Source organism: Mastigoproctus giganteus, chromosome 4, assembly GCF_048544385.1.
Source record: "Mastigoproctus giganteus isolate SK-2022 chromosome 4, ASM4854438v1, whole genome shotgun sequence".
NCBI classification, from domain to species: Eukaryota; Metazoa; Arthropoda; class Arachnida; order Uropygi; family Thelyphonidae; genus Mastigoproctus; species Mastigoproctus giganteus.
In genome coordinates this window covers 227241353-227268062 of record NC_143578.1, presented here as the reverse complement: position 1 = coordinate 227268062, position 26710 = coordinate 227241353, and the positions used below count along the sequence as shown (strand labels likewise).

The window sequence follows — 26710 nt, the reverse complement described above, 5'->3', positions numbered from 1 at the left end:
TGGATCTGCAAAAAAAAAAAAATTCTTAAAAATTTTATTTTTGCATTGCATTGATTTGCATGGTATATGTTTATTTTATAAGTACACAAAATGAAAAGGAATACTTTTCTAAGTTATATAAAAAAGCAGTTTTTAAGTAAGTAAATTTTTCCTTATCTACTTGAAAAATCAAAAAATCTTTTCTTTTTGATACAAATGCACAATATAATTTTTTTTTATTTATTAAGAATAAGTTATCTATATACAATAAAATCCCATTACAACAAATACAATTTTACCGAAAATTTTAATATAACAACAAAAATACTTCTGGGTCCAAGCCAACTTTCCTTATTATTAGTGCGTTTAAGTCTTGTTTGAATGAAATGCTTCTGACAAAAATTTTATTGAAAAATTATGAATGGCACCGTGATAATTCATTTGAAGAAAAAGATGGGAGCTTTAAAAAACAGGACAAAAGAATTCATTACCACACCATTTCACTATGTTTCCAACCTATTTTTTAATTTTTTTACCCCACATATTTTTGATTGCATTAATGAAGGGGAAAAGTCAAACAATAAGCTGTATTGACTGTACTGTTCTGAATGTGTGGTTTTACACATTTTGTAATTTTATTTATTTATTAGCGATTTTAAAATCAATATTGAAATAAAATAATGAAAATTACTAGGTCTATCCATTTAAAAATGCAGCAGTATTTATTTGTACAATAAATGTTGTGTTCCTCTCACAGTTACCCACCTGTTGGCTGGCATGCCTGCTTATCTGGGGTAACCAACTGGTGGTCACTGTAATTAACATATTTGCACATAAACTGAATTTGACTTTATTGAATTTCAATCAAACATGAAATTGAACTAACACTCATATGTGGGTCAAATACATCAGAAAAGATTTAAAAAAAAAATAATAAATAATAATATATATATATATATATATATATATATATATATATACATATACATAAAACAAAAAAAATACACAGCTCGGCATGAACAGTTAAAAATCAATTTTGAAGATTCTAATTTTTGATCAATTTATTTCTTATTCAGCTCTGAGTTCCATAGATTAAAACAGACTTAAAGACTGTTATAAATTGCTAACTTTGTCTTTTGTCTAATTTCTCTTTTGTTCCAAATGAATGTGCTTAATTGACTTCTTGCTTTACTTAAAATATTGTTTATTTTCACATCTAATCTTTCATCTTTATTAAAGACTGTCTTAAGGCAAAGTTATGATACACAAAATTACTAAATTGTTCCAGTTTTTTGTTATTTAATCTATACTCTTAACTTTCTCCCAACTTTCATAACTTTTATTTTTGCTTTAACTAATTTTCATGAAAACTGTCTACAATCTATATCTAATTTATTCAGAGATTCTTAAAGGTCGTGTTAGCTACTATTTCATACCACAATATCATCTACATATAATAAAGACTCAATTTTTAAAAATCATACATTAAAATTTGTTATTAACTTATACTCTTTTATTAAATGTACTATGAAATTACAAAAAGTAGTGATAAAGTACAGCTCTTCAACATTCAAAGTTTTATCTTTAAACTATTTTCCAATGCTTCCTTCAATCCTTACAGCAGCTTTGGCATTTTCATACAAATTTTTTACTCCCTTCAAAGATTATCCTTGATGACAAAATTTTCTAAAATTTGAAAGAACTAATTTATAGATACTTTTTCACAGGCTTTCTCAAGATCAAGAAATCCTAAATACAAGTTCTTAAGTTCCCATAACAAGAAATTGTCATGATTCTTCCATAATGTGCTTTATGGAAGAGCACATTAATCACAATATTAGTGTGAATACTTGATCCTTGCAGCTCTCTTAAGCCTGAAAGATTACATTCAAAAATACTTCTCTCTTCTCTAAGATACTTGCATAGATTTCACCTGGTATACTACAGAGTAAAATTCCTGTGTAACTTTTCACACTCAGCTTTATTTCTCTTTTTATATATTTGTACAATTAATGCCTTGGTGCAATATTTCTAAAAAGATCCCCGAGTAATGTGATGCTATTTTTCCTTTAGTTTTCAGCATTCAGGTCAAATTTCATCTACACCTGCTACTTTTCCACATTTGATATTTTGCATGATCTTTTCACATCAGTAATTGAGAGGGTATCCAAAATTTCCTACAGTTTCAACCTTTTTCTCTTGTTCTGGGATGTCTTTAACTCCATCTAGTAATTCTTATTAAACAAATGAGAGGATGAGAACCATTTAGTTGCTGTATACTATGTACTACTCATTTGTATAAACTTCATCCTTTTCATTTCTGATTAATTTTCATTATTGTTTCACTTGCTCTTAGTTTTTAATTAAATATCAAAACATCTTTCCACCTGTCTGATACTTGTTTCGCTTCTCTTTCACATAACATCTTAGTCCTATTGCAATTTTCTCTATATTTCATTAAAGTTTATTAGTTTTTATTTGCTAAAATTTTTTATAATATTTTTTCATTGTTCTAATTGCTTCCTTAATTTTTTGGGTTCACCATGGTTCTGAATTTCTGTCTTAACAGACCTGCTGTCCTCATACTTCTTCAAGTCAAATAACTAGTGTTGTAATAACTGAGAGCAAAGTGGAGGAGAAATTGCTGAAGTTAAACATAAGGAAGGCACCTGGAGTGGATGGGATCTATCCAGTTATATTAAAGGACACAAGCAAGCCCTTAGTCATGATTATGAGAGCATCCTTGGATTCAGGGAAGGTCCCCACAAACTGGAGGTATGCAAATGCATCCCCAATTCACAAAGGAGGATTGAAAGGTGACACGAATAATTAAAGACTTGTTAGTTTAACTTCTGTTCTGTTTGTTTGTTTGTTTGTTTGTTATTTGGTTTTTAGGAGCATTAGCAACTAAGGCCATATTGCTCCGGGATATGCGGTGGTCATTCCCTGACCTTTCTGCATCCTTCGTATTTGGTGGTGATGGGCTCGAACCCCAGTCTAATCAAGAAGCGTGTGCTATGCACTGCTGCTCCTTCCCACCTGGCTACGGAGGCACCAACTTCTGTTCTGGGGAAAATAATAGAGTCACTGGTTAAAGAAGCACTGCAGGATCATCAAGACAAGACTACAGTTATAGTTCAGACACAGCTGGGTTTGTTAAGGGGAAGCCTTTTCTGACCAATTTGATGGGAATTGGATACTATGATGTGGTCACAAAGGAACTGCATGTAAAAAATAATTCTGATATCATATACTTGGATTTTAGGAAAGATTTTGATACTATTGCACATGGAGGACTACTGTATAAGTTGGAGCAGTATGGTGTTAAGGGCACTTTGCTACAATGGATATAAGGATGGTTGAATGGGAGAAGACAGAGTGGTAATCAATGGATACTGCTCTTCATGGACTAATTTTATAAGTGGAGTTCCCCACGGATTCAGGGGAACTCCACTTATAAAATTAGTTTTCTGTATTTATCAATGATATTGATGAAGGTATAGCAGGCTTAATGTCCAAATTTGCAGACGATATGAAGGTTGGTAGGATTGTTCATGACAGTAAGGATGTTACCCTACTGCAAGAGGATCTATGCAAGAGGATGGGATGAGAGGTGGCAACTGAAGTTTAACATTGGCAAATACAAAGTACTGCATATGGGTAACAGTAAACCCACAGTAACATACCAACTGTGTGGTACTACATTCAGGGTAGTGGAGATGAAAAAGACCTGGGGGTAATTGTGCAGTCAAATATGAAGTTTTCTGAGCAGTGCAGACAGGCTGCAAGAGTAGCTCATGCGGTCTTTTCGATGATATATAGGAATTTTGCTAGCAGGGATAAGGAGGTGATTATCCCCTTGTATAAGGGAATGGTCAGGCTATACCGTGAGTACTGCATACAGGTGTGAAAGCCTCATTTTAGGAAAGATGTTGAGCTACTAGAATGATTACAGAGAAGGGCAACAAGATTAGCGAGTGGAAGTTACTGTTACCAAGATAAGCTTAAGTTCTGCAATGAACTTAAGCCAAAAGAAATGCCAAAACTAAGTACAAGAGTAAGTAGGATCTGTCTGATGTTATTAATTAGAAAGACTGAAGACCAGTACAATGTGTCATCATACCTTATACAATTTTTTATTCCTTTTGACAGTTCTCTTCCTCAGTATCATTTAGAATCCCTATCCTTATGATGTTGCAACCTAGAAACTCTAGAAATTGGGAATTACAAAAAAGTAGTGATAAAGTACAGCTCTTCCACATTCAAAGTTTTATCGTTAAACTATTTTCATACTACCAAATTTCATACTGGTATATAACATACTACCAAAATATTAAGTATAAAGAGCACCCCCCCTCCTGCCCAACCTGCCTCTCCATTATAATAAATACTAATACATAAAATAATAAATTACCTTATTTTGGATGCATATATCACATGTATCTGATCTCCCTATTATATTTGTTCCTGAAAAACAGATAAATGTATAGGTAACAAGTAGCATACAAAAATACCTTCTATTTTAATTCATCATATTATAATATATAGCAAAAATGAAGTAAAAACATTTATTTAAGGGGATTGTTGTAGCATTATTCTTAAATAAAAATATATTTAGAAAACTTCTTTATTAAAGCAATTCCCTATACAAGGCACACATTTAAGTTTTCATATAAAAGGGTTGAGAATAAAAAAAAAAAATAATAATAAATAAAAAAAACACTACTAAGAAAACTGGGAACCATCAAAGAAATGCTACCTATCCAGCAAAACAAAGATAAAATTAAGAAAAATTTTAAAATAGAGTGGCAAGAAGAGAACTAATCATTTTTATAATACTGCTGTTCATTGTCATTAAGAAAATGCACATGTAGAGAACAATGATTTATGTACTTGGAACAATCATGGAAACGGAGGGGCTGGTCTGACTGTTTAGAAGTCTACCTCTATCCAAATGCCAGACATTTGAAAAATCAATGGGGGAACCTGGCATTCAGAGTTGACAGATAGTGTATTCCAATTGTACTTAATTATGGGTGAGGGTTTTCATAGTGCATAGTTTGTAATCACTATTTAATTTGATTAAAATTTTGGCATTATCTAATCGGAGGCCTGTGAATGAATGCAATGATAGCTCCCCGTTTGTCCCATCATATTATGAATGGCTATATTTATGAAAATATGCCAGTATATTAGAAATATACAGCCATATCTGACTGAAATTGAGCTTACATATTTAGCCTGACAGGCTTATTGGCAAATAATAAGACAAACAATATTGTTTAAATTACTTATTTTGTAATATTTAATGAAATTTTTAAATAATGTAACCGATTTTTTGAATATAAATAGAAGGCAAGTCATATATGTCTGTGTTCTTAAAACTATTTCTGATTTCATGTGTGAATAAGCTATGATGCAGCAAGGATATAATTATTATTTTTCAGGATTAATTATTATTGATATTTTGCTATAATTCTCCAGGAGATTGTTCCCATGAGGACAAGCCAATGGAGGAGTAGGCTTTCTAAAGCAGTCTCAGAGACTGCTTTAGAAAGCCTACTCCTCCACTGGATTGTTCTAACTGTTCTTGATGCAAAGTGCACCAAGAACAATCAGAGAGGATTCTTTTTATATATGAACATTAGAAGAAAATCTGCTGAACAATATTGGCTCAGTGTATATATATCATAGTAGTAGTAGTAACATTACTGATTACCACAAGCAGGCAACTGATAAGCTGAATAAACTTTTTGTATCAATATTAACTTACACGAAAGCACATTTTTAAATTTAGAGATGATGGTGACCTAGCTAACAGACATGTGCTCAAAAGTGAAGTGCAATGCAATCATGTTTCTTTTTTTTTTTTAATATAACTGCATAAATTCTAACATTAAATTTGCATTCCCAATCTAGATATCATATAAAAATATAATTTTAAACTGCAGAACATCAAATCAGATAGGTTACAAAGGTGCACTCTACAACAGCAGCACCACACATTTCTTGTCTGATATAATACAGAATACATCTGCTTTGGTTTCTTCTTTTTGTAAAATGAAATATAAACAGCTGAAGAATTTCAACTGGCAAATGGTTACTGGCAGGACCATAAAAACAGTTGCAAGTTGATATACCCAGAACATTACATGTCAAGAATGGCAATTCCAGAGCTATCAGAGTTATGGTCAACAGCATCCAAAGACAGCAGAAGTGTAGTAAAAACAAGTTCAGGGTTAGTCAAGATTTATGACATCCCAGATGACCTAAATAGGAAGATGGCGTAAAGCAATAAAACCAGGGCAGGCTCTCCTGAGTTCTCAGCAGCCACAGGAATGACAGTTTCAAGAAAGTGGATTCTGTGTAGATAGCTAATGATTTGTGCTCTCTCCTCTTGCATAAGAGCCTATCTGACTTGGTGCAGATAATACAGTCTCTGAAATGAAGACATGGTCCAATGTTCTCATCTGGAGAGACAAGAACATACACTGTCATCCCTCTAACACAGAGAAAGGGACCACTATCACTGTCTAATGGTCTGGGAAAATATTATGATGAATGGTGCACTGATCTTCACACCTCTGGCAGGGACCGCACAGCTGTTCAAAGATGCAAGGATGAGATTCATAAAGTCCTATGTAATGATTACATTATTTGGAAGATCCTAAATTTATTTGCACAGGCAATAAAGCTTTTCAATGTCATTGCCATTTGAAAAATTCCTTTAAAGTGAGGATATTATTTGGATGGAGCAGCCAGTGAGCTCATTGGATCTGGATAAGATTGAGAATATCTGGATATTTTAGGGAGATGAACTGTGGTACAATGATTCCTTTTCAGAACCCTAAATACATAAAGATTAGCTCTTCTGGAGGAGTGAGATTTATTACATTAATCAGTATTGTTAATGAATATCAGAACAATAAGGGATTCACTAGTTCAATTTGTGTGACTCAGCTCCACTCAGAAACAATGGCCATTCGACATTAACCACTCTGTCTTTTTGCTAATTAACTATCCTTTGTTTCGACTGTATTAATTCATCTTTAATGCCACATTATTCCAATTTATATAAATAAACATTTCATGTGAGACTACATCAAAAATCTTACTAAAGTCTAAATAAACAAATATTAAAATTATTTTTATATTAGTCAAAAGGTTTTAAGTATTGGAATAAAAAGATTTATTGGTATACACCAGTGCACAATACTGTATTTGAATTTGACATGCCAGGAACATCACAATGCTAAACTGATTAATTTGACATCACAATGCTAAACTGATTAATGGATTAATCAGTTTAGCATTGTGAATAATAAAATCATTTATTATAAATGACATGAGGGAAAATAAATACCATTGATATGTAGATATCCAAATATCCAGTGATTGGTTATTTAGAATGCAAAAAAAAAAAAAAAACTCTGGTTGCATTTAAGATAGAGTATGCTGGTTTTGCATATATATATATATATATATATATATACACACACACACACACACACACACACACACACACACACACACACACACACACTGGTGTTCAAAGCAAGTGCATCATCCCTTAAAATTGTAATTGTCATCCGAATACCGTAAGTCTGGCAATATTTCTTACAGATTGCATCAGATAAGATTGAAACCCGTAGGTGATGATGTAATATTGCATCAGCTGTTACTTTCAGCTATATAAGCACGCTTTCCAAGAGTTGCAGTCATTCCTTGCTTGTGTCAGGATGGCGAGTTACATGCAGTTGACGCCAAGAAGGAATAGTGCTATTGTTGCTTTACATGAGGAAGGATGTTCTTCCCATCATATTGCTTATAGAGTATCTTGTAATCAGTCGACAGTGAGTAGATTTCTTTCCAAACTCAAGAATACTGGTTCTGCTGATAGGAAAAAAGGAACCGGATCTAAACGAGTCTCTACGCCAAAACAGGACCGCGTTTTGAAGCGATTATGCCTTAAAAACTGTAAAGCTTCTTCGTCTGAGCTGAAAAGAGAATAGGAAGAACATACAGGAGTGGTAGCAAGTGCAGTGACAGAAGACGCCCCTTCGAAAATACACTTGTAACCCGTCATCCTAAGAAGAAGCCCTCCTCACACAAAAAATTGAAATTCCCTACCAGTCAAATGATATGGGGATGCATTTTGTATCGCGGATTAGGTCACCTGCAGTTTATAAAAGGTTCTGTAAATGCCAATGGATGCCTGGCTACATTGGAAGGCAAATTGCTGGCAACAATTAGAGACCATTTCAACCTGCCAAGTAACTGCATCTTTCAGGACAACTCTGCTCCCTATAATCAGGCGAAAAGTGTAAATAGGCACTTCTGTAGTTACTTTAGCTTCATTTCTGCATTAGAGGTTCGACAGTAATGTGTTTACATTTGTTACAGTTGAAAAAATATTTGGAAGAATGGTCCATTACAACTGTTAGCTGGCCAAGAAACAGCCTGGATCTGATTCCTATAGAGAACTGCTGGCATCGTGTGGAATCTGCAGTTTCCAGAAAGAAACCAAAGACCCTCCTTGAACTTCTGGAAGCCGTAACTCGTGTTTGGAACCACAAGCTATCAGTTTTTTTTTTTGTTTGTTTTGTTATTTGGAGCATTAGCAACTAAGGCCATATTGCTCTGTGAATACGTGGTGGTCATTTCCCTGACCTTTCCGCATCCTCCGTATTTGGTGGTGACGGGCTCGAACCCCGGTCTAATCAAGAAGCGTGTACTACGCACCACTGCTCCTTTCCACCTGGCTACGGAGGTGCCTCAAGCTATCAGTTGATTATCTTCAAAATAATCTTGTCAATGCCCGGATGGTGTGCTGCTGTCATCAGGGCCAGAGGCGGTTCAACTAAATATTAGTTTGCATCTGGCAAACTTTTCATTTTGTTTTCCATTTAAAATGATAAACTGAAGCAAACTGAAGGTTTCTGATAACATTTCAGCCATAATTGTTGTGTTTACCAAAACCATTGTATAAAGGTTGCAAATGATCATTTGGAAATATTTTAAGAGCACCTGTCAAATATTACTTAGCTTTGCCTTAACTGTTAATAAATATCTTTTGTTTATATTTCTATTTGTGATGCTAGTCATTAATGTAACATTCTATCGCAAAAAAGGGTTAGAAATGTGAAATTTCTAGGTGATGCCCTTTCTTTGTATACCAGTGCATATGTACATTAAATGTAATAAAATTAAAGTTTCAGTTAATGGATACAATAAAAATAAATAAGCAAGGTATGACAGATGCACCAAAATGTGCACAGTAAAGGATGCAAAAGTATATATAAGTGTTTAAGAATAGATAAGTCTGATAAAGTTTGCATAGATGGAGGTGAAAAGTACACAAAGTGCCAAGGACTAGAAGGGTAAGAATAGTAGAAAAAAGAAGTGTTGTAGGTTTGTAAAAGGCAAAAGAATGTTAATATCCTAAAAGTAATTATGAATTAAGACAATTATGGGCTTATTACTTTTAGGATATTAATATTCTTTCACCTTTTACAAACCTACAATACTTTTTTTTTTTCTACTATTCTTACCATTCTAGTCCTTGGCACTTTGTGTACTTTTTACCCCCATCTATGCAAACTTTATTAGACTTGTTTGTTATTTGGTTTTTAGGTGCATTAGCAACTAAGGCAATGTTGCTCCGGGGATATGCGGTGGTCATTCCCTGACCTTTTCCGCATCCTCCGTATTTGGTGGGCACGGGCTCAAACCCCGGTCTAATTAAGAATCGTGTGCTACGCACTGCTGCTCTTGCCCACCTGGCTACGGAGGCACCTTATCAGACTTATCTATTCTTAAACCCTTATGTGTGTGTGTGTGTGTGTGTGTGTGTGTGTGTGTGTGTGTGTGTATATATATATATAACTGATATTAATGATTTTTAAATATAAATCAAAATTAATGCCAGTAGCATGGCAAAACTGTTGAGTGAAAAATAATAAATTAAACATAATAATTAATCAACAGGGAGGAAGAAGAAAAGATAAGACTAAAAATTGTAGCAGAAAATCTCCAAATAAATTTAGAAAATCCAATTCAAAATAATAAATCAATTTTAAAATTTAGAGCCAATTACATAAGAATGTAGCGGCACCTCCCTCGTAAGGTGCCAGTTCCGAATTACTGAAATATCACAAATAGAGACTAAACTAACTACAATAAAATAAAACCAAAATAACAAAAATAGACTGACCATTATGCCCCATATCAACAGAGGACCACAAGGTCAATAATGGTCAGTGAATTGCTGCATTTCAATCGCTAAACAAATCGTTGCAAAGGCGAACCGATCGAAGGATCAGGCGCCACCCGATCCCCCCAATCGAACTGCCAATGCAGAGGATTTGAATAGCGGTGGTCCTTATGCAGCAAAAAATAAAAATATAGAACAAACAGACTAGCACTCTAGCACAGAGCCACACCGCTGACAATGTAAGCTTAACCAGCTTATATAGACAAATAAATAAAATACTATAGATGGCAGTACAGGTGCAGCATAAGCACACCATACCCACTATTACCGTTTTATTTACATATATTAACATAAGGAAGTAGTTAAAAAAAAATAATAATAAATAAATAAAAAAATATATATATACAGTCCATTCCAGTTATTTGGGACACATCGGGACTAGTGCATTTTGGCCCGATTAAGCGGCTGCCCCAATTATCCGAAGTTTCACGTAAATAGTAACCCCCCCCCCATTTTTTTACAATTGGTTCACTGTACAATCAAATCGTGTTACGACGAACTCAACATAGTAAAGTACCGTTCACTATACGATGTGCATTAAGCGCTGGTCATTGTGATCACGTTTGTGAATTGAATTTTAATTCTATTAAACAGCGATTCTAATTAGCGAAAATAGGAGGAATATTATCCACAGGCTATAAAAGCAAAGATATATTAAGCAGAAATTTACCCTTTATTACCTTACCAATTAAAAAATACATGAAAATCTGAAGAATATACGTGATAATCGGAATAATTAATATGTACTGTAATATGTACATACGAACTAGTTGACATTTCTGTTCACTGACATTTGTGGGTGGGGGTTAAAATTTAAAACAGTAAAAAGATAAGCAATCAATAACAAAGAACACGGCACACACAAATTGCAAGTAACACAATACGCACAAGTGAGACCCGAGTAACGAGTTACAAAGCTTTAAAAATACAAATGAAGAGAAGATCTGAAAATTAATTTTTTTATATGATTGAAGATTTCATGGAAGTGTAAACACATTTCACCATAATAACTCACAGAATTCCAGCTGTCGGTATTATCGCAAATTCAGTAACATCAAGTTTACTGTCCGTTTATGATATATTTCACTAACAGAAAAGCCCAATAAACAGGTGACTGCTAATTGTTTTTATTGTTTTATGGCTGTGACCTCCAGAATTTCGACCGAACCACATGGTACCGTCGGAGACAATCGTAGGGTAATCTCCAGTGCTGCGGTCTCCTGCCCCAATTAAACGGCATGCTGTCCCAATTAAGCGAAGTAAACCCTGGCTATTTTCTCAATTGGTTTCTGTTTTTTAAGATTTGCCCCAAATAAACAGCTGCCCTGATTAACCGGTGGCCCAAATAACCAGAATCCACTGTATATATATATATATATATATATTAATACTTACAATTTTATTTTTTGCTGCATTAAAACAATACAATACATAAAATTGAAGGCACTGCACTATAATGAACTGTTGCTAATCACTATTCTGCTTTTACCTAGTTTATAACCATTTTAACAATAACAAGCTGCATTCCAAGTGACAAGCAAAATTAAATATTTAAAAAATACATTTTATTTTTTTATTTTTAATTTCAAATATAAATTAAGGTTAAACAATAAATAATGTAATACAATAATGCAAATATAGATGGCTCACCTCTTTTTAATGAGAATTCTAAGGCTTCAGGTATATTTTCTTGCTGAGGAACTTTCAAATAAGCAAACTACAAAAAGAATAAATTTCACTTCAGTATTATACATAACTGTATTTAAGAAACAGGAGTTTTCATATATGTGATTTATATGATATATTTTATGCATTCTTTTTCATTCCGATAAATGGAGTCAAAGGTCACATTTAATAAAATAAAATATTCACTATTTTCTCTTACACTATCCTGTTTCCTATTTGATTTTCAGCTATAGCCAAAGCAAGCCCTCTTTCTTCTAATGTTGCATGCCTGACACCATTAATGCATCTTCCTTCTACTCTGCCTCCAAGTCTACTAGCATTCATTTTTGCTTTGAATATCTGTTTGGCTAATCTCCCTTCTACATACCCATACCATTTTCAAATTTGCTTCATTTATCTTTGACTGCATGTCTTAATTTATAATATGTCCTGTTTCCATCTGTCATTTTCATTTAGTTTTCTTAAAACTCTAATTTCTGAAGATTATAATTTTTCATGAATTCATTTATTTCTTGCCTGCCTCTTAGTTGAATAGGTTAAAATAAGCTTAAAAACTGTATTATAAACAGTTTATGCTTTTAATTGGATTCCTAATTTCATGCTTTACTTAGTCTCTTATTTATTTCCATGTTTAAAATTCTATGCTGCTAGATACATAAAATTATTAACTTGTTCCACTATTTAGTTGTTTAGTCTGCAATGGTATTTCCAACTTGTGTAATTTTCGTTGGCATTCTTGTCTATAATTGTGACTTCAGTCCTAAACAAATATAAATAAATTAGTGTACAATTTAAGTTTTCCTAGTCTTTCCCAGCTTTCATAACTTTTTTGTTGTGTAACTAATTTTCATGTCAAATTGCCTAAAACCTTTATTTAATTTGTTCTGATTCTTAAAGACCTTGCAAGCTACTATTTAATGACACAATATCATCAGCACATAATAATGATCTAATTTTTGCATTTTCCATCCTAAAGTAATACAGAACCACAAAGTGAATTTGTTTAATTGGATTCCTATTTTCTTGCTTTGTTTGTTATTTGGTTTTTAGGAGCATTAGCAACTAAGGCCATATTGCTCTGAGAATATGTGGTGGTCATTCTCTGACCTTTCCGCATCCTCCACATTTGGTGGTGACGGGCTCGAACCCCGGTCTAATCAAGAAGCGTGTGCTACGCACTGCTGCTCTTTCTCACCTGGCTACTGAGCCGTGCCTATTTTCTTGCTTTACTTACTCTATTATTTATATCCATGTTTAAAATTCTATCCTCATTAAAGACTACTCCTGGATACATAAAATTACTAACTTGCTGTTCCAATTTTTCATTATTTAGTCTGCAACGGTATTGTCTAAAATTGTAGATTCAGTCCTAAACAAATAAATGAAGTAGTGTACAATTCAAATTTTCTTGTCTCTCCTAGCTTTCATAACTTCTTTGTTGTGTAACTAATTTTCATATCAACCTGCCTAAAACCTTTATTTAATTTGTTCAGGGATTCTTGAAGTCCTTTCCAGCTACTATTTAATAGCACAATATCATTAGCATGTATCTAATTTCTTTATTTTCCATCTTAAAGTAATATAGAACCACAAAGTTAACCAGCCACCTTCACACAATTCTTAAACTTGAGCTCATTGAAGGAAAACCATAGTAACCCACTCTTTTGTGATTTGTTGTTAATTATCATTGTAACTGATAAGGAATCCAAAAAGCTGCTCCTCATTTTACCATTATGTTCTTACTTAAAATTCCTTCACTTCTTGTTACATAATAATCAGTAATGGCAGTATTAATAATTACATTCTATTGAAGTGCACTTTGAGTAGACTTACTTCTTAATGATTTCCTCTCACCTTTAGTTTTCCTTGCATACTCCTTCCCCTCTCCTAAGGAAGTCTAATCAGTAAACTAGTACAACAATAAATTTAACTTCTATAGAAATAAAACATATAAATGTTTAGTATGGAAATATTTTTAAGATGTAATGCAGTTATGTGCCTTTCCATATAAAACCAAAACATATTAGAAGAGAATACAGCAGAGCCAGTGGAAGCAGTAACTAAAGTAAATTTAAAAAGTTTTAATATGACAAGAGGCTTTCGGAGTGATGAACCTCTTCCTCAGCAAGAAAGGTACATACAGAAATGAAAACATAATATACACAAAATGTAAACATAATGGAATACGGAATATTCCATATTATCCGGGCGTCTCTGACCAGATTTCTAAGATCCTGCACGAGTACAGCATGAAATGCATACAACTTTCTGGTAGTAGTTTATGATCTCTGGTCTCGAGATTAAAAATGCCCATCGCCCTTCTCTTACACAGCAGCATTGTATACCAGATTACTTGCCATGATTGTGGCAGTTGCTATGTAGGGGAAAGCACCACACATCTTCAGGACCGCCTCATGGAGCATGGCATGTCCATCCGCCTGGGTGACTCTGAACACACTGCAATCGCAGAGCATTATTGGTCAATTCATCATGACCTGAACCCCAGGCACAATAGAGAGGTGATTGACCAATCTCGATACTACTATCACCGCCTATGGTTGGAGTCCCTAAATATATCTGGCTGTCACAAATTTTTAAATTGCAGTAGACATACAAGACTACACCCAATTTTAGAGTCAGTAGTCTTGAAACATGACAAACGCTGGCAGCAATGCCATATGCATGCCACGCACCAACAACAATCGCCTGATCTGGCCTAGTGGATGACTGAACACTCTCGTGTTCATGTACGCGCTCTCCTGTCATCTGATTATGCACATCCTATTTAGTATAATTTATTCCATTCCTAATGTTTTTATATTATGTTTGCATTTCTGTATGTATGTACCTTTCTTGCTGAGGAAGAGGTTCGTCACCCTGAAAGCTTCTTGTCATATTAAAACTTATTAAATTTACTTTAGTTACTGCTTCTACTGGCTCTGCTGTATTCTCTTCTTCTAATCCACAGAAACCAGTGGCACAGGCCCATTCCCTTTGAAAACATATTTTTAATATTATGATTTGTAGAAATCCATCAGATATCAATTTCTGTTTTTCTGGCTGTATTTGTATGGAAAACTTCAGTGTTACTCATGGAACTGGTCAAAAAACAATGCTATAGACAGAGGATTTAAAATAAATTGCCAATCATGTTGATGTGATATACAAAAACTTCAATACATGAAAAAAAGAAGACCACAAATCTGCCATTACATAAATTACTGCAAATAAAAGTTTATATATCAGTTAATCTAAAAACTTTTTTTCCCCCAAGAAAAGTTTATATGCACTAACTATAAGTTTATATGCAATAAGGACATTAATGTGGTTGGTGTGTGATACAGAATAACATGAATAATCTACCAACATGCTTGCCTTTCTTCGCTGACGCAATAAACTTCTTAGGTTTGTTTTTTGATATTCAATGTTAAATTTTGTTTTCATATACTCTCCTGATTTAACTTCCCATAAATGGATTTTTGCTGTACAGTTTTATGAATTCTCTAAGAATTACTTGTATGTAAAAATTTTAAGGCATAACACAGGTAATTAACATTTAAATTTGAGAGAAATTTTATTCTATCTTGCACAGTTCTAATATTAAAAAAAATTTAACACTAGGATAATTCTTATACCTAAAATAAGTAAAGTACAATACAGTTCTTGTAGGGTTTTAGGCAAATTCAGTGACTTATACCATATACATTATGCCTGTAAACTGCATATCTTCTGTGATCAATTTGCCTCTTTGCTGGGCGAAAAACCTGAGTTTCTGGGGGATGGGATGGTGATTATATCAGCTGTGCTACCCATGAGGGCAGTACAATATACAAAAAATTACAATACCATAATGTTTCAGCTGTTATGCCACAGCCTTTAGCTAATGGGAACAATGGCTGAAGGCAATAGTGTCCACAAAGGGAATGCCCAAAGCATTCTCTACATCTACTGGGCATTCTCTTGTGATATCAGATGTTCCAGTTAGTCAAAGACTATGGCATAATAGCCAAAACATTATGGTTTTGTACAAATTTTTTTTTTTTTTTTTGGCATTGTATTTTACTTATTAACAGAATTAACCTAATGTTAAATTTTTTGAATACTGTAAAGTAGAATGAAATAGGGCATTTTAAAACTAACCAATACAGTGTTTGGTGTTTCCTCTCAAATCTAAGGACTGTAATAATTTTTTTACATTTTAACAAGAATGCATAAAACCAGAGATAAAAGTTTGAGCCTATTAGCATGAACTGTTTTCATAACTATGTGTTTTTTTTTTTTTGTGAATAAAACTGGTACCGTCTGCTACCCACTAGCACAGTCTTATTCATGTTAGTTTTTATCTGCTATTTACTGTAATTTTCTTTCAGTAATTTTTTTTCTCTCTGCTTATCTCTTATACCAAAGGTTGTTTCCAACTTTTGAATAAGAATGTATAAGAAATTCGAATGTATAAGAAATTGGCAGAATGCCAGATCGATATCACAAAATTATTCAAATTATTAGCATCACATCTCTGTGATGCTAATAATTTGAGATACATATAGAGATACAATATAAGATAATAATATAGAGATACATACATCAAGTATAGGAATTTACTTTTAAAGTACCCTTTTTTACTTCAAAGTGCATCAAAATATCTAAATGCATATAAGTTTTTAGTGAAACATTTTGTGGAACATTTCAGTGATATTCATGGAACTCTCTGGATGAAAAACATTACTACAGAAAGATTGCATTTAAAATCAATTATCTAAAAAAAAAAAAATTAAAAAAAAAAAAAGACTATCTGAAAGACCCTAGTCTCAACTGTTTTGGATAATCAGGAATCTATGGTTACAAGATTATCATTAAAATTTCCTATAGCAACAGACTTTTTCAAATGGAATTATTAAATTTTATGAGAGGATTTGAAATTAAAATCTTTAAGAGTCCACTTTATGTCTCTTGATCAACTTGCTCAAGGTAAGCATTTTATTTTTTAATTCATCATTATACTTAAGCAAACATGTACCTCCTTCCTTTCAATGTACTTTTCTTGTATAAAATAATGTCACGATAACATATAAAGTCAAGTTTCAATAAGAAATAATCTGCTTTCGCTGTATAATTTTTATTAAAAAAATCATTAACATGTAACTGGTCATGCCAATTTTTTTGATCCTCATTTTTTTCAGAGGATAAAAAGTTACCCTCTGAAAAAAATGACTCAAAATTGTTTACTTTTTGATTCACCTTTATTTTCAATCTATTATATATATAATTGTGAAAAAGCCATTTTTTTATATTAAAAAAAATATATTTTAAATTATTTTTTGAAAATAAAACACCCTCTGCAGCACTTCGCCATATTTCATCACTACAGGTGACCCCAGCTTAATGCTGATAATTTGTTCAGGAAAAACAGAGCGCTAAGTGAATCTGCAATAAGCAAGCGCCGCATTCCCATAAGGTAACATATGTATTTGTGAGTTGCGGTCAGGTGCCATAGAATATTTCCTAATAAAAAATAAACAGTAGTGAAAAGCTACACAAATGTTGGTCAAAATATTTAATATTCAAATATTTGTACATATAAAATATTCTGCATTACATATGTATATTACATATGTGGTAACTACTTAAGTATAAAAATTTAACTTAAAATTACAATTAAAATCTTGAATTTAATTGTTCTAAATTGATTTTAATTGATGAATTTAATCATGAAAAATGTGTCGATATTGGGTTGTACTTTGGCCCTCTTCCTGAAAACTAAAAGGGGTTTTAATTTTAAATCCCCCGCAGTTTTACCACCCAACAATAAAATCAACCGATCCTTCACCACTTTGAAACCTGGCATGTTTTTTTCTTCTTTCAATATGAAACTTCTTTTAGGCATTCGTTTCCAAAAAAGTCCTGCTTCATCTATGTTAAAAACTTGTTGAGAAGTATAACACATAATACCTCTCTTCAATAACTTTAACAAGTTCTGTTTTGAAAGTTTCGACTCCTTGATCTGCACTTGCGGCTTCTTCCTAGATTTTAAATCTATTCAACCAGCCCTTACTAGTTTTAAATGGTTCCACATTTTTTTTTTTAGGTGAGTTTTATTCAGATCATCATATAGGCTAATCTCTCTCTTTTTTAAAATTTGTTTTATAATATTTAACTTAACTGAATTCTGCATTGGATATTATCTTCAATAAAATTAGTTAAAGTCTCTCCATTTCAATCCTAATAGCCGGCCTAGCCCTAGTTGCTTGCAGTGGAACAGCTATCTTTCCTGCTGATAAAATTAATTCTTTATTTTTTATAATTGTTCTTACAGTTAAACTTGCCAGTCCTAAATTATGGCACACATCCGCTTGTCATTGATCAGAATCGATTCACTTCAAAACGTCTAATTTAATTTTCAAATTCAGTCTTTTTCTTACATTTGTAGTCTTTGTACTGCGTCCAGACATTGTTGCTTTTCATTCTTATCCGCCATTATTAACTCATTGAAAATGTAACTGCATTGATTGCATTAATTATGATACAATGTTTGTCCATTACGCATGATGTCTAATACTGTACTGAGTGATGACTAGACTTTGGAATGCATATAACGCAAATATTACAAGCAATATACTTGATCATTTTTTAAAATGTTGATCTAGGAACTACGTAACAAGTCAGTGTACTGCAATTTAATTAGAGTGCGAGAAAATTTCACTGAGCGTGGGAAAATTTCTCAAGTCGGAGTGGGAAACGTTTTAATGCTGTTTTGCTATTCATTTTCAAGATATCGACTACATCAAATGAAATGATTTCATTAAATATGCCAAAAATGCAATCTGTAAAAGAGTGCTATAGTGATTTGTGACAGCATTATAGTCAGATATGGGTTATAATATAAGAACAGCGTTATAGCGAATCAGTGTAAAGCGAACCACGTTATAACGAGGGCCTGCTGTACTATTATATATGGGAGTTTTGAATATTATGTCCTTTGTTATCTTGACTGACTATGAGCAAACTGTCAATCAAAAAACCCACGTGATTCAAAAATCATACACCAGTGGCTCTTCCCTGATGAGTGCAACAATCAGGGATGCTGCCATAAAACGTAAAGAGCAAATACTTCAATAATTGTATGTGAGAGATGCTGCTAATTTTAAAAACATGTTTTTCAGCATGTGCATATAATTACAGAACAGTATTAGTAGTGGCAAATGATGAGAGAAAGAAAGCTTATAATGCATTCACCAAAAAAATAAAAAAACTTCCCATAGCAGTACCTGCCCACCCCCTTCAATAGTTTGTCTAGTTCTTCCTCGAATTTATTCAAACTGCCCATCTCTACAAAAACAGATGGAAGTTTATTCCAATGATCAACCACTCTCTGGCTGAAGGCAAATAGGCTTAACTTGATCTTTCATTTTTCCTGGTTGCATATAACTAACAGAGATTTCTACAGTTTTTCAATGAGAACATCATTGAAAACACTTTTGTTGAAAGGTATTGGGAGTGTGTGAACGAAGTATACAAAGAGAATGAAATTGTGCAGGCACACGAAGACCTCAAACATCCAGCTACAGGCTAAGGAAGTTTAGATTCTTTAAGTTAATTGTGAATAATAACATGCAAATTTATTTTCTTAAATTTAATAGTTACTAAATAGAATTTTATTTGGGCATCATCTTATTTTTAATGTGTAACTGCATGCTGAACTATTATAAAGTTAAGTTTATTGGTATCTGCAAAAATACAGCAATATGTAAAGTTAAATGGATGGGGAAGATTAGAAACAGTCTTCAAAGAATTCACTAATTAATTTTTGAAAGCTAACAGAAAAATACATCAACAAGGTGCGTGGGCTAAAATCTGGTACAAACTAACATTGTTTATTATAAAGTTTTATTTTTTTTCACATTTACTTGTTTGTTTTTTTCTTTTCTTTAATACATAATATAGATTATGAATAATAAATTAACTTACTATTTTATTCTCATCTTCGCTCTCCAAATCTTCTTCATTATCAGACCATGATATAATAGCCTGGGTCTGTTCAAACTCCATAATGTCACTTGAAAATATGGAAACTGATTCAATGATAAACTAAAACTATGGAAGGAAAAAAAAAATTCATTAAAACAAGCTGTATAAGGTAGGCTGAAATTAAACCACCTGAAAATAGATACATGCATACTTTGTGCCACATAAGATAACATTTAATTCTGTATTTTTATTCAAAGAAAAACGAGGCACTTTTATTTTTCTTGAATATCTGAATACAACTAGATATTTAACCCTATATTTTGAGGCTTTCTTCAAAAGTTTAAGAGAGAATCCAGGAATAACAGCTACACTGGAAGCTGTGACATTGAAAACAAAACATAAATACAGAGCATTTATAAAGTTCTTAGTTACCTTGAAAAAAAAATAAAAAGAAAAACTACACTACAAAGTATCAGAGAAAAATTTTTTTTTTATATAGATAAGCTTAAAGCTTAATATATATTTTTTTATAATGTTCATCAACAGAGGATAAAGATTTACATTAAGTTTTCACAGCATCCATATGAAAAGGAAAAAATAGCCTTTACATTACTGTAAAATTTATTAGAAAATGAAATGCACAAGGCATAATTTCATATGGGTTTAGGTAATTAACTATATAATATTGGTGTAGCTACACCATAGTTTACACATAAATTTGAACTACATATGTAGTGTAAAGGCATCGTTTTAATTGTTTCTCATATTGTGGCTGCCTTCACGAGATTGCTGGTATTGCACTACTTCGAATAAATAATGCTTCTCTAGTAGAGAAGATTACTGTTATTTATTTTCAGTGGACACCACCACCCAGACGATCATTTCGAAGCTAGTTGACTTCATCATAGGTGGGCGGGTAGGTACCTTGGTAATGCAATATGCCATCACAGCCCAACAGTATACTGAAAATAAATAACAGTAATCTTCTCTACTAGAGAAGTGCTATTTATTCGAAGTAGTGTTCTCATTGTGAAGGCAGCACTATGAGATACAATTAAAACAATGCTATTACACCACATACGTAGTTCAAATTTACAGGTAAACTCTGGTGTATCTACACCAATATCATATAGTTAATTATTATAAAATAAAGCGACAGATGCTACTGCATGCAAACCATTAATAGTTCACTTTTTTATATAAACATAACCATAGTGTTATAACAGCTTTTGGATGTTTGTAAGCTCACAAACAAGTGACACGATCTCCAAGTAAAAGACACACCCTCATTAGTATGTGAGCTGACCGGATTATCCGGGTGGGTAAAGTGCCTGCCTGGCAACCCAAAGGTCGCTGGTCCAATTCCCGCCTCGGGCTTGGATATCATGAAGGTGCCGTACTATCTGGTTGGATCTCATGGCCACGATACACGAAGGAAGCAGAAAAAAACTGGTTCCTTCGTGTATTGATCACATCATATGATAAAAAAAAACAATTAGTATGTGAGATTTGAAGGAACAAGAAATTTCTGTGATAGACCATGAATAGATCAAAATGGGAAGCATTCAAAGATTTAATCTTGGAAGCTAATAGGGTTTTCATACCAACTAAGAAATATTGTTCAAGGTTTAGGCCTAAATGGATGTCAGATGAACTAATGAGACATGTTTGTTGTTATTTGGTTTTTAGGAGCATTAGCAACTAAGGCCATATTGCTCCTGGAATATGCGGTGGTCATTCCCTGACCTTTCCACATCCTCCGTATTTGGTGGTGACGGGCTCGAACCCCGGTCTAATCAAGAAGCGTGTGCTACGCACTGCTGCTCCTTCCCACCTGGCTACTGAGGCAATGAGACATGTGGCAGAGAAGGAAAGTGCATGGGATACATATAAATTAATGGGTGACACGGAAACCTATGATAGATATAAGCTGGTCTGTAACCAAGTCACAAAGGAGGTTAGGCAGGCAAAGGCAGATTACGAGAAATCTTTGGGAAAGGATGCAAAGAAAAACAGCAAAGAGTTCTTTACTTATGTAAACTCCAGAAGGAAGGAGATGAATCAGATTGGTCAAATGGATATCAATGGTTCAACCGTTGATGATCCTCAGGTAGCTAACAAACTAAATGAGTATTTTGCATTTACATTCACACATGAGGAGTTATTCAGGGAGGATATTGCCAGAGGTGAATTAAACTCTGGCAGTGAGCTAGATGATTTTGTAATAACTGAGAGCAAAGTGGAGGAGAAATTGTTGAAGATAAACATAAGAAAGGCACCTGGGGTGGATGGGATCTATCCAGTTATATTAAAGGAAGCAGCAAAGGAAGTAAGCAAACCCTTAGCCGTAATTATGAGAGCTTCCTTGGACTCAGGGGAGGTACCCATGGACTGGAGATGTGCAAATGTGACCCCAATTCACAAAGGAGGATCAAAGGGCAACACAAGTAATTACAGACCTGTTAGTTTAACTTCTGTTCCAAGGAAATTAATGGAGGCACTGGTTAAAGAAGCTCTGTGGAATCATCTAGACAAGACTTCAGTTATAGCTCGGACACAGCATGGGTTTGTTAAGGGGAAGTTTGTTTGTTTTGTTTGGTTTTTAGGAGCATTAGCAACTAAGGCCATATTGATCCGGAAAATGCGGTGGTCATTCCCTGACCTTTCCGCATCTTCCGTATCTGGTGGTGATGGGCTCGAACCCCGGTCTAATCAAGAAGCGTGTGCTACGCATTGCTGCTCCTTCCCACCTGGCTACGGAGGTGCCTGTTAAGGGGCAGTCTTGTCTGACCAATCTGACTGGATACTATGATGTGTTCACAAAGGAAATGGATGCAAAGAATAATTTTGATATTATATACCATATTTGGATCTTAGAAAGGCTTTTGATACTGTTCCACAAAAATGAAGACTGTTGCACAAATTGGAGCAGTGTGGCATTGGTGGCAAATTGCTGCTATGGATAAAGGAATGGTTGAGTGGGAGAAGACAGAGTGGTAATCAATGGACACTGCTCTTTGTGGACTAATGTTATTAGTAGAGTCCCCCAGGGTTTAGTGTTGGGTCCATTGTTTTCTGTATTTATAAATGATATTGATGATGGTATATCAGGCTTAATGTCCAAGTTTGCAGATGATACAAAGGTCAGCAATGTTGTTGATTGTACTAATGACAGTACACTGCTGCAACAGGATCTAAAAAAAGTTGAGCAGCTGGGCTGAGAGGTGGCAACTGAAGTTTAACATTGACATAAGCAATGTACTGTATATGGGTAGCAGTAACCCAAGAGAAACGTACCAACTGTGTGGTACTATTTGCTGATGCTATCGAGGCAGTGTTAGGTGGGTCGGAAAACTGCTAGCTTGGGGGGAGACAAAGACCAATAGATTGACAGTAGCCACTGGCAGAGGTAAAAGAGATTCTTGCACTGCTTCTATTAGAATGAGCAGAAGCCTGAAAAACAAGATGCATGGTATTTCAGAGACTGCTGGGAGCCATTGCGGTACAAGTAAACACATGGGTTGTGTTAGGGTAGCTAAGAATAGAAACAGGTGCAGGTATACTTGTGTGTACACCAATGCTAGGAGTTTAGTAAATAAATTTGATGAATTTGAGGTTTTGCTCAAAACATCGAAGGCAGATATTGTTGGGATATCAGAGACGTGGTGTCACACAGATATAAGGGATGCAGAACTGCAATTTGGGGAGTACAACGTCTACAGAAAGGATAGACAGGATAGGAAGGGAGGAGGGGTTATGTTATTAGTTAAGAAACACATAAAAACCAAGGAAGTGAAGCCAGTCGACATCGCTGGACAGTGCAGTGTGGAGTCAGTTTGGTGTGACATAAACATTGGGAGATCAAAATTGAGAGTAGGAGTGTGCTATAGGCCTAATGACTCTGATGAGTATAATAAGGAACTGTACAGGGAAATAGAGTGGGCCAGTAAATCAGAGTGTCTTATAATGGGAGATTTTAATTTCCCAGATATTGACTGGAATTTGGGGGCTGGTTACTCACTCACTAGCAGGACTTTTGTGGATTTATTGGATGATTGTTTTCTACATCAGCATGTTCGGGAGGCAACTAGAGGGAGTAATACTCTTGATTTGATTATCAGCAGTGATTCTTCATGCATTAAGAATCTGCAGATAAATGAACCACTAGGTGGCAGTGATCACAGTGTGCTGAAGTGGGATTTACTCAAAGAGGTAACTACCATTAGGGGTAAAGGGAAGGGTTATTGCTTCCGTAAAGGCGACTACGATGGACTGAGACAGTATTTAAATTCTATACAGTGGGACCAACTGATGATGTTACCAACAGCAAATTCAAAATGGGAAGCATTCAAAGAACTTATCTTGGAAGCTACTAGGCTTTACATACCAACTAAGAAATATTGTTCAAGGTTTAGGCCAAAATGGTTGTCAGATGAACTAATGAGGCATATGGCAGAGAAGAAAAATGCATGGGATACATACAAATTAACACATGACACAGAAGCCTATGATAGATACAAGTTGATATGCAACCAAGTTACAAAGGAGGTTAGGCAGGCGAAGGCAGATTACGAGAAATCCTTGGCAAGGGATGCAAAGAAAAACAGCAAAGAGTTCTTTACTTATGTAAACTCTAGAAGGAAGGGGATGAATCAGATTGGTCCACTTGATATTGATGGGTCAACTGTTGATGATCCTGCTCAGGTAGCTAACAAACTAAATGAATATTTTGCATCGACATTCACACATGAGGAGTTATTCAGCGAGGGGAATGCCAGAGGTGTATTCAACTCTAGCAGTAAGCTACAGAATCTTGAAATAACTGGGAGTAAAGTGGAGGAGAAACTGTTGAAGATAAACACAAGAAAGGCACCCGGGGTGGATGGGATTTATCCAGTTATATTAAAGGAGGCAGCAAAGGAAGTAAGCAAACCCTTAGCCATAATTATGAGAGCTTCCTTGGACTCAGGGAAGGTACCCATAGACTGGAAATGTGCAAATGTGACCCCAATTCACAAAGGAGGATCAAAGGCTGACACAAGTAATTATAGACCTGTGAGCTTAACTTCTGTTCCAGGAAAATTAATGGAGGCACTGGTTAAAGAAGCACTGCAGGATCATTTAGACAAGACTTCAGTTATAGCTCAGACACAGCATGGTTTTGTTAAGGGGAAGTCTTGCCTGACCAACTTGATTGGATACTATGATGCAGTCACAAAAGAACTGGATGCAGGGAATAACTTTGATATTATATACTTGGATCTTAGAAAGGCTTTTGATACTGTTGCACATGGAAGACTGCTACACAAATTCGAGCAGTGTGACATTGGAGGCAAATTGCTGCTATGGATAAAGGGGTGGTTGAGGGGGAGATGACAGAGAGTGGTAATCAATGGACACTGCTCATCGTGGACTGATGTTATTAGTGGAGTCCCTCAGGGCTCAGTGTTGGGTCCATTATTGTTTTCTGTATTTATAAATGATATTGATGATGGTATATCGGGCTTAATGTCCAAGTTTGCAGACGATACAAAGGTTGGCAGGGTTGTCAAGGACACTACTGACACTATGCTGCTGCAACAGGATCTGGAAAGGTTGAGCAGATGGGCTGAGAGGTGGCAAATGAAGTTTAACATTGATAAATGTAAAGTACTACACATGGGAAACAGCAACCCCAGAGCAACGTATCAACTCTGTGGTACTACACTGACAGTGGTAGAGAATGAAAGGGACTTGGGGGTGGTTGTGCAGGCAGATATGAAATTCTCTGAGCAGTGCAGACGGGCTGCAAGAGTAGCTCATGGAGTATTGTCAATGATATACAGGAATTTTTCCAGCAGGGATAAGGAGGTGATTATTCCATTGTATAAGGCGATGGTCAGGCCACACCTAGAGTACTGTATACAGGTCTGGAGACCTCATTTCAAGAAGGATGTAGAGCTGCTGGAACGAGTACAGAGAAGGGCAACAAGATTAGTGAATGGAACAAAGGGGTGCTCTTACGAAGAAAGGCTTAAGTTTTGCAAATTACAGTGTCTGGAGACTAGGCACCAGCGAGGTGATCTGATAGAGGTGTATAAAGCCTTGAATGGTTTAAGCATGCTCAATGCTGATGGGATTCTTCCTCTAGCTCAGAAAAATCACCTGAGAGGGCATAAATTCAAACTGAGGAAAGGAAAGACAGATGTAGGATAGACGTGCGGAAATTTGCCTTTAGCCAGCGGGTGGTTGGTTGGTGGAACAGACTTCCATCCCTTGTGGTGGAGGTTGATAGCCTAAATAAGTTTAAGGCTCAGCTGGACAGGTATTTTGAATGAACAGAGGGGTGAAGTGGAAGTGGGTTTTTTTTTTTTTTTTTTTTTTTTGGCTGATGCTGCATAAGCTTGCTTTCTTGCATCAAATGCCTCTACTAATGCTAATGCTAATACTAGACTCAGGGAGGTGGAGAATGAAAAAGATCTGGGGGTAATTGTGCAGTCAGATATGAAGTTTTCTGAGCAGTGCAGATGGTCTGCAAGAGTAGCTCATGGTGTCTTGTCAATGATATACAGTAATTTTTCTAGCAGGGATAAGTAGGTGATTATTCCCTTGTATAAGACAACTGTCAGGCCACACCTTGAGTACTGTATACAGGTCTGGAGGCCTCTTTTTAAGAAGGATGTAGAGCTACTGGAACAAATACAGAGAAGGGCAACAAGATTAGTGAAGGGAACAAAGGTTTTGCACTTACGAAGAAAGGCTTAAGTTTTGCAAATTACAGTGTCTGGAGACTAGGCACCTGCGAGGTGATCCGACTGAGGTGTTTAA

At 34.7% G+C, this 26710-nt stretch overlaps 1 protein-coding gene across 1 annotated transcript in view; it reads right to left on the bottom strand.

The window, feature by feature from the left end:
- The window catches only part of LOC150087455 (uncharacterized), a 136497-nt gene extending 116479 nt beyond the window's left edge, over positions 1–20018 (bottom strand). Inside the window, exons 1-3 of the mRNA XM_090372493.1 lie at positions 19904–20018; positions 11903–11969; positions 4394–4446 (exon numbers count right to left, since the gene is read on the bottom strand). Of these exons, the coding sequence (XP_090228619.1) occupies positions 4394–4446; positions 11903–11969; positions 19904–19984 (201 nt within the window). The 5' untranslated portion in view covers positions 19985–20018. The remainder of the gene's footprint in view (positions 1–4393; positions 4447–11902; positions 11970–19903) is intronic.
- Positions 20019–26710: the final 6692 nt, after the last annotated feature.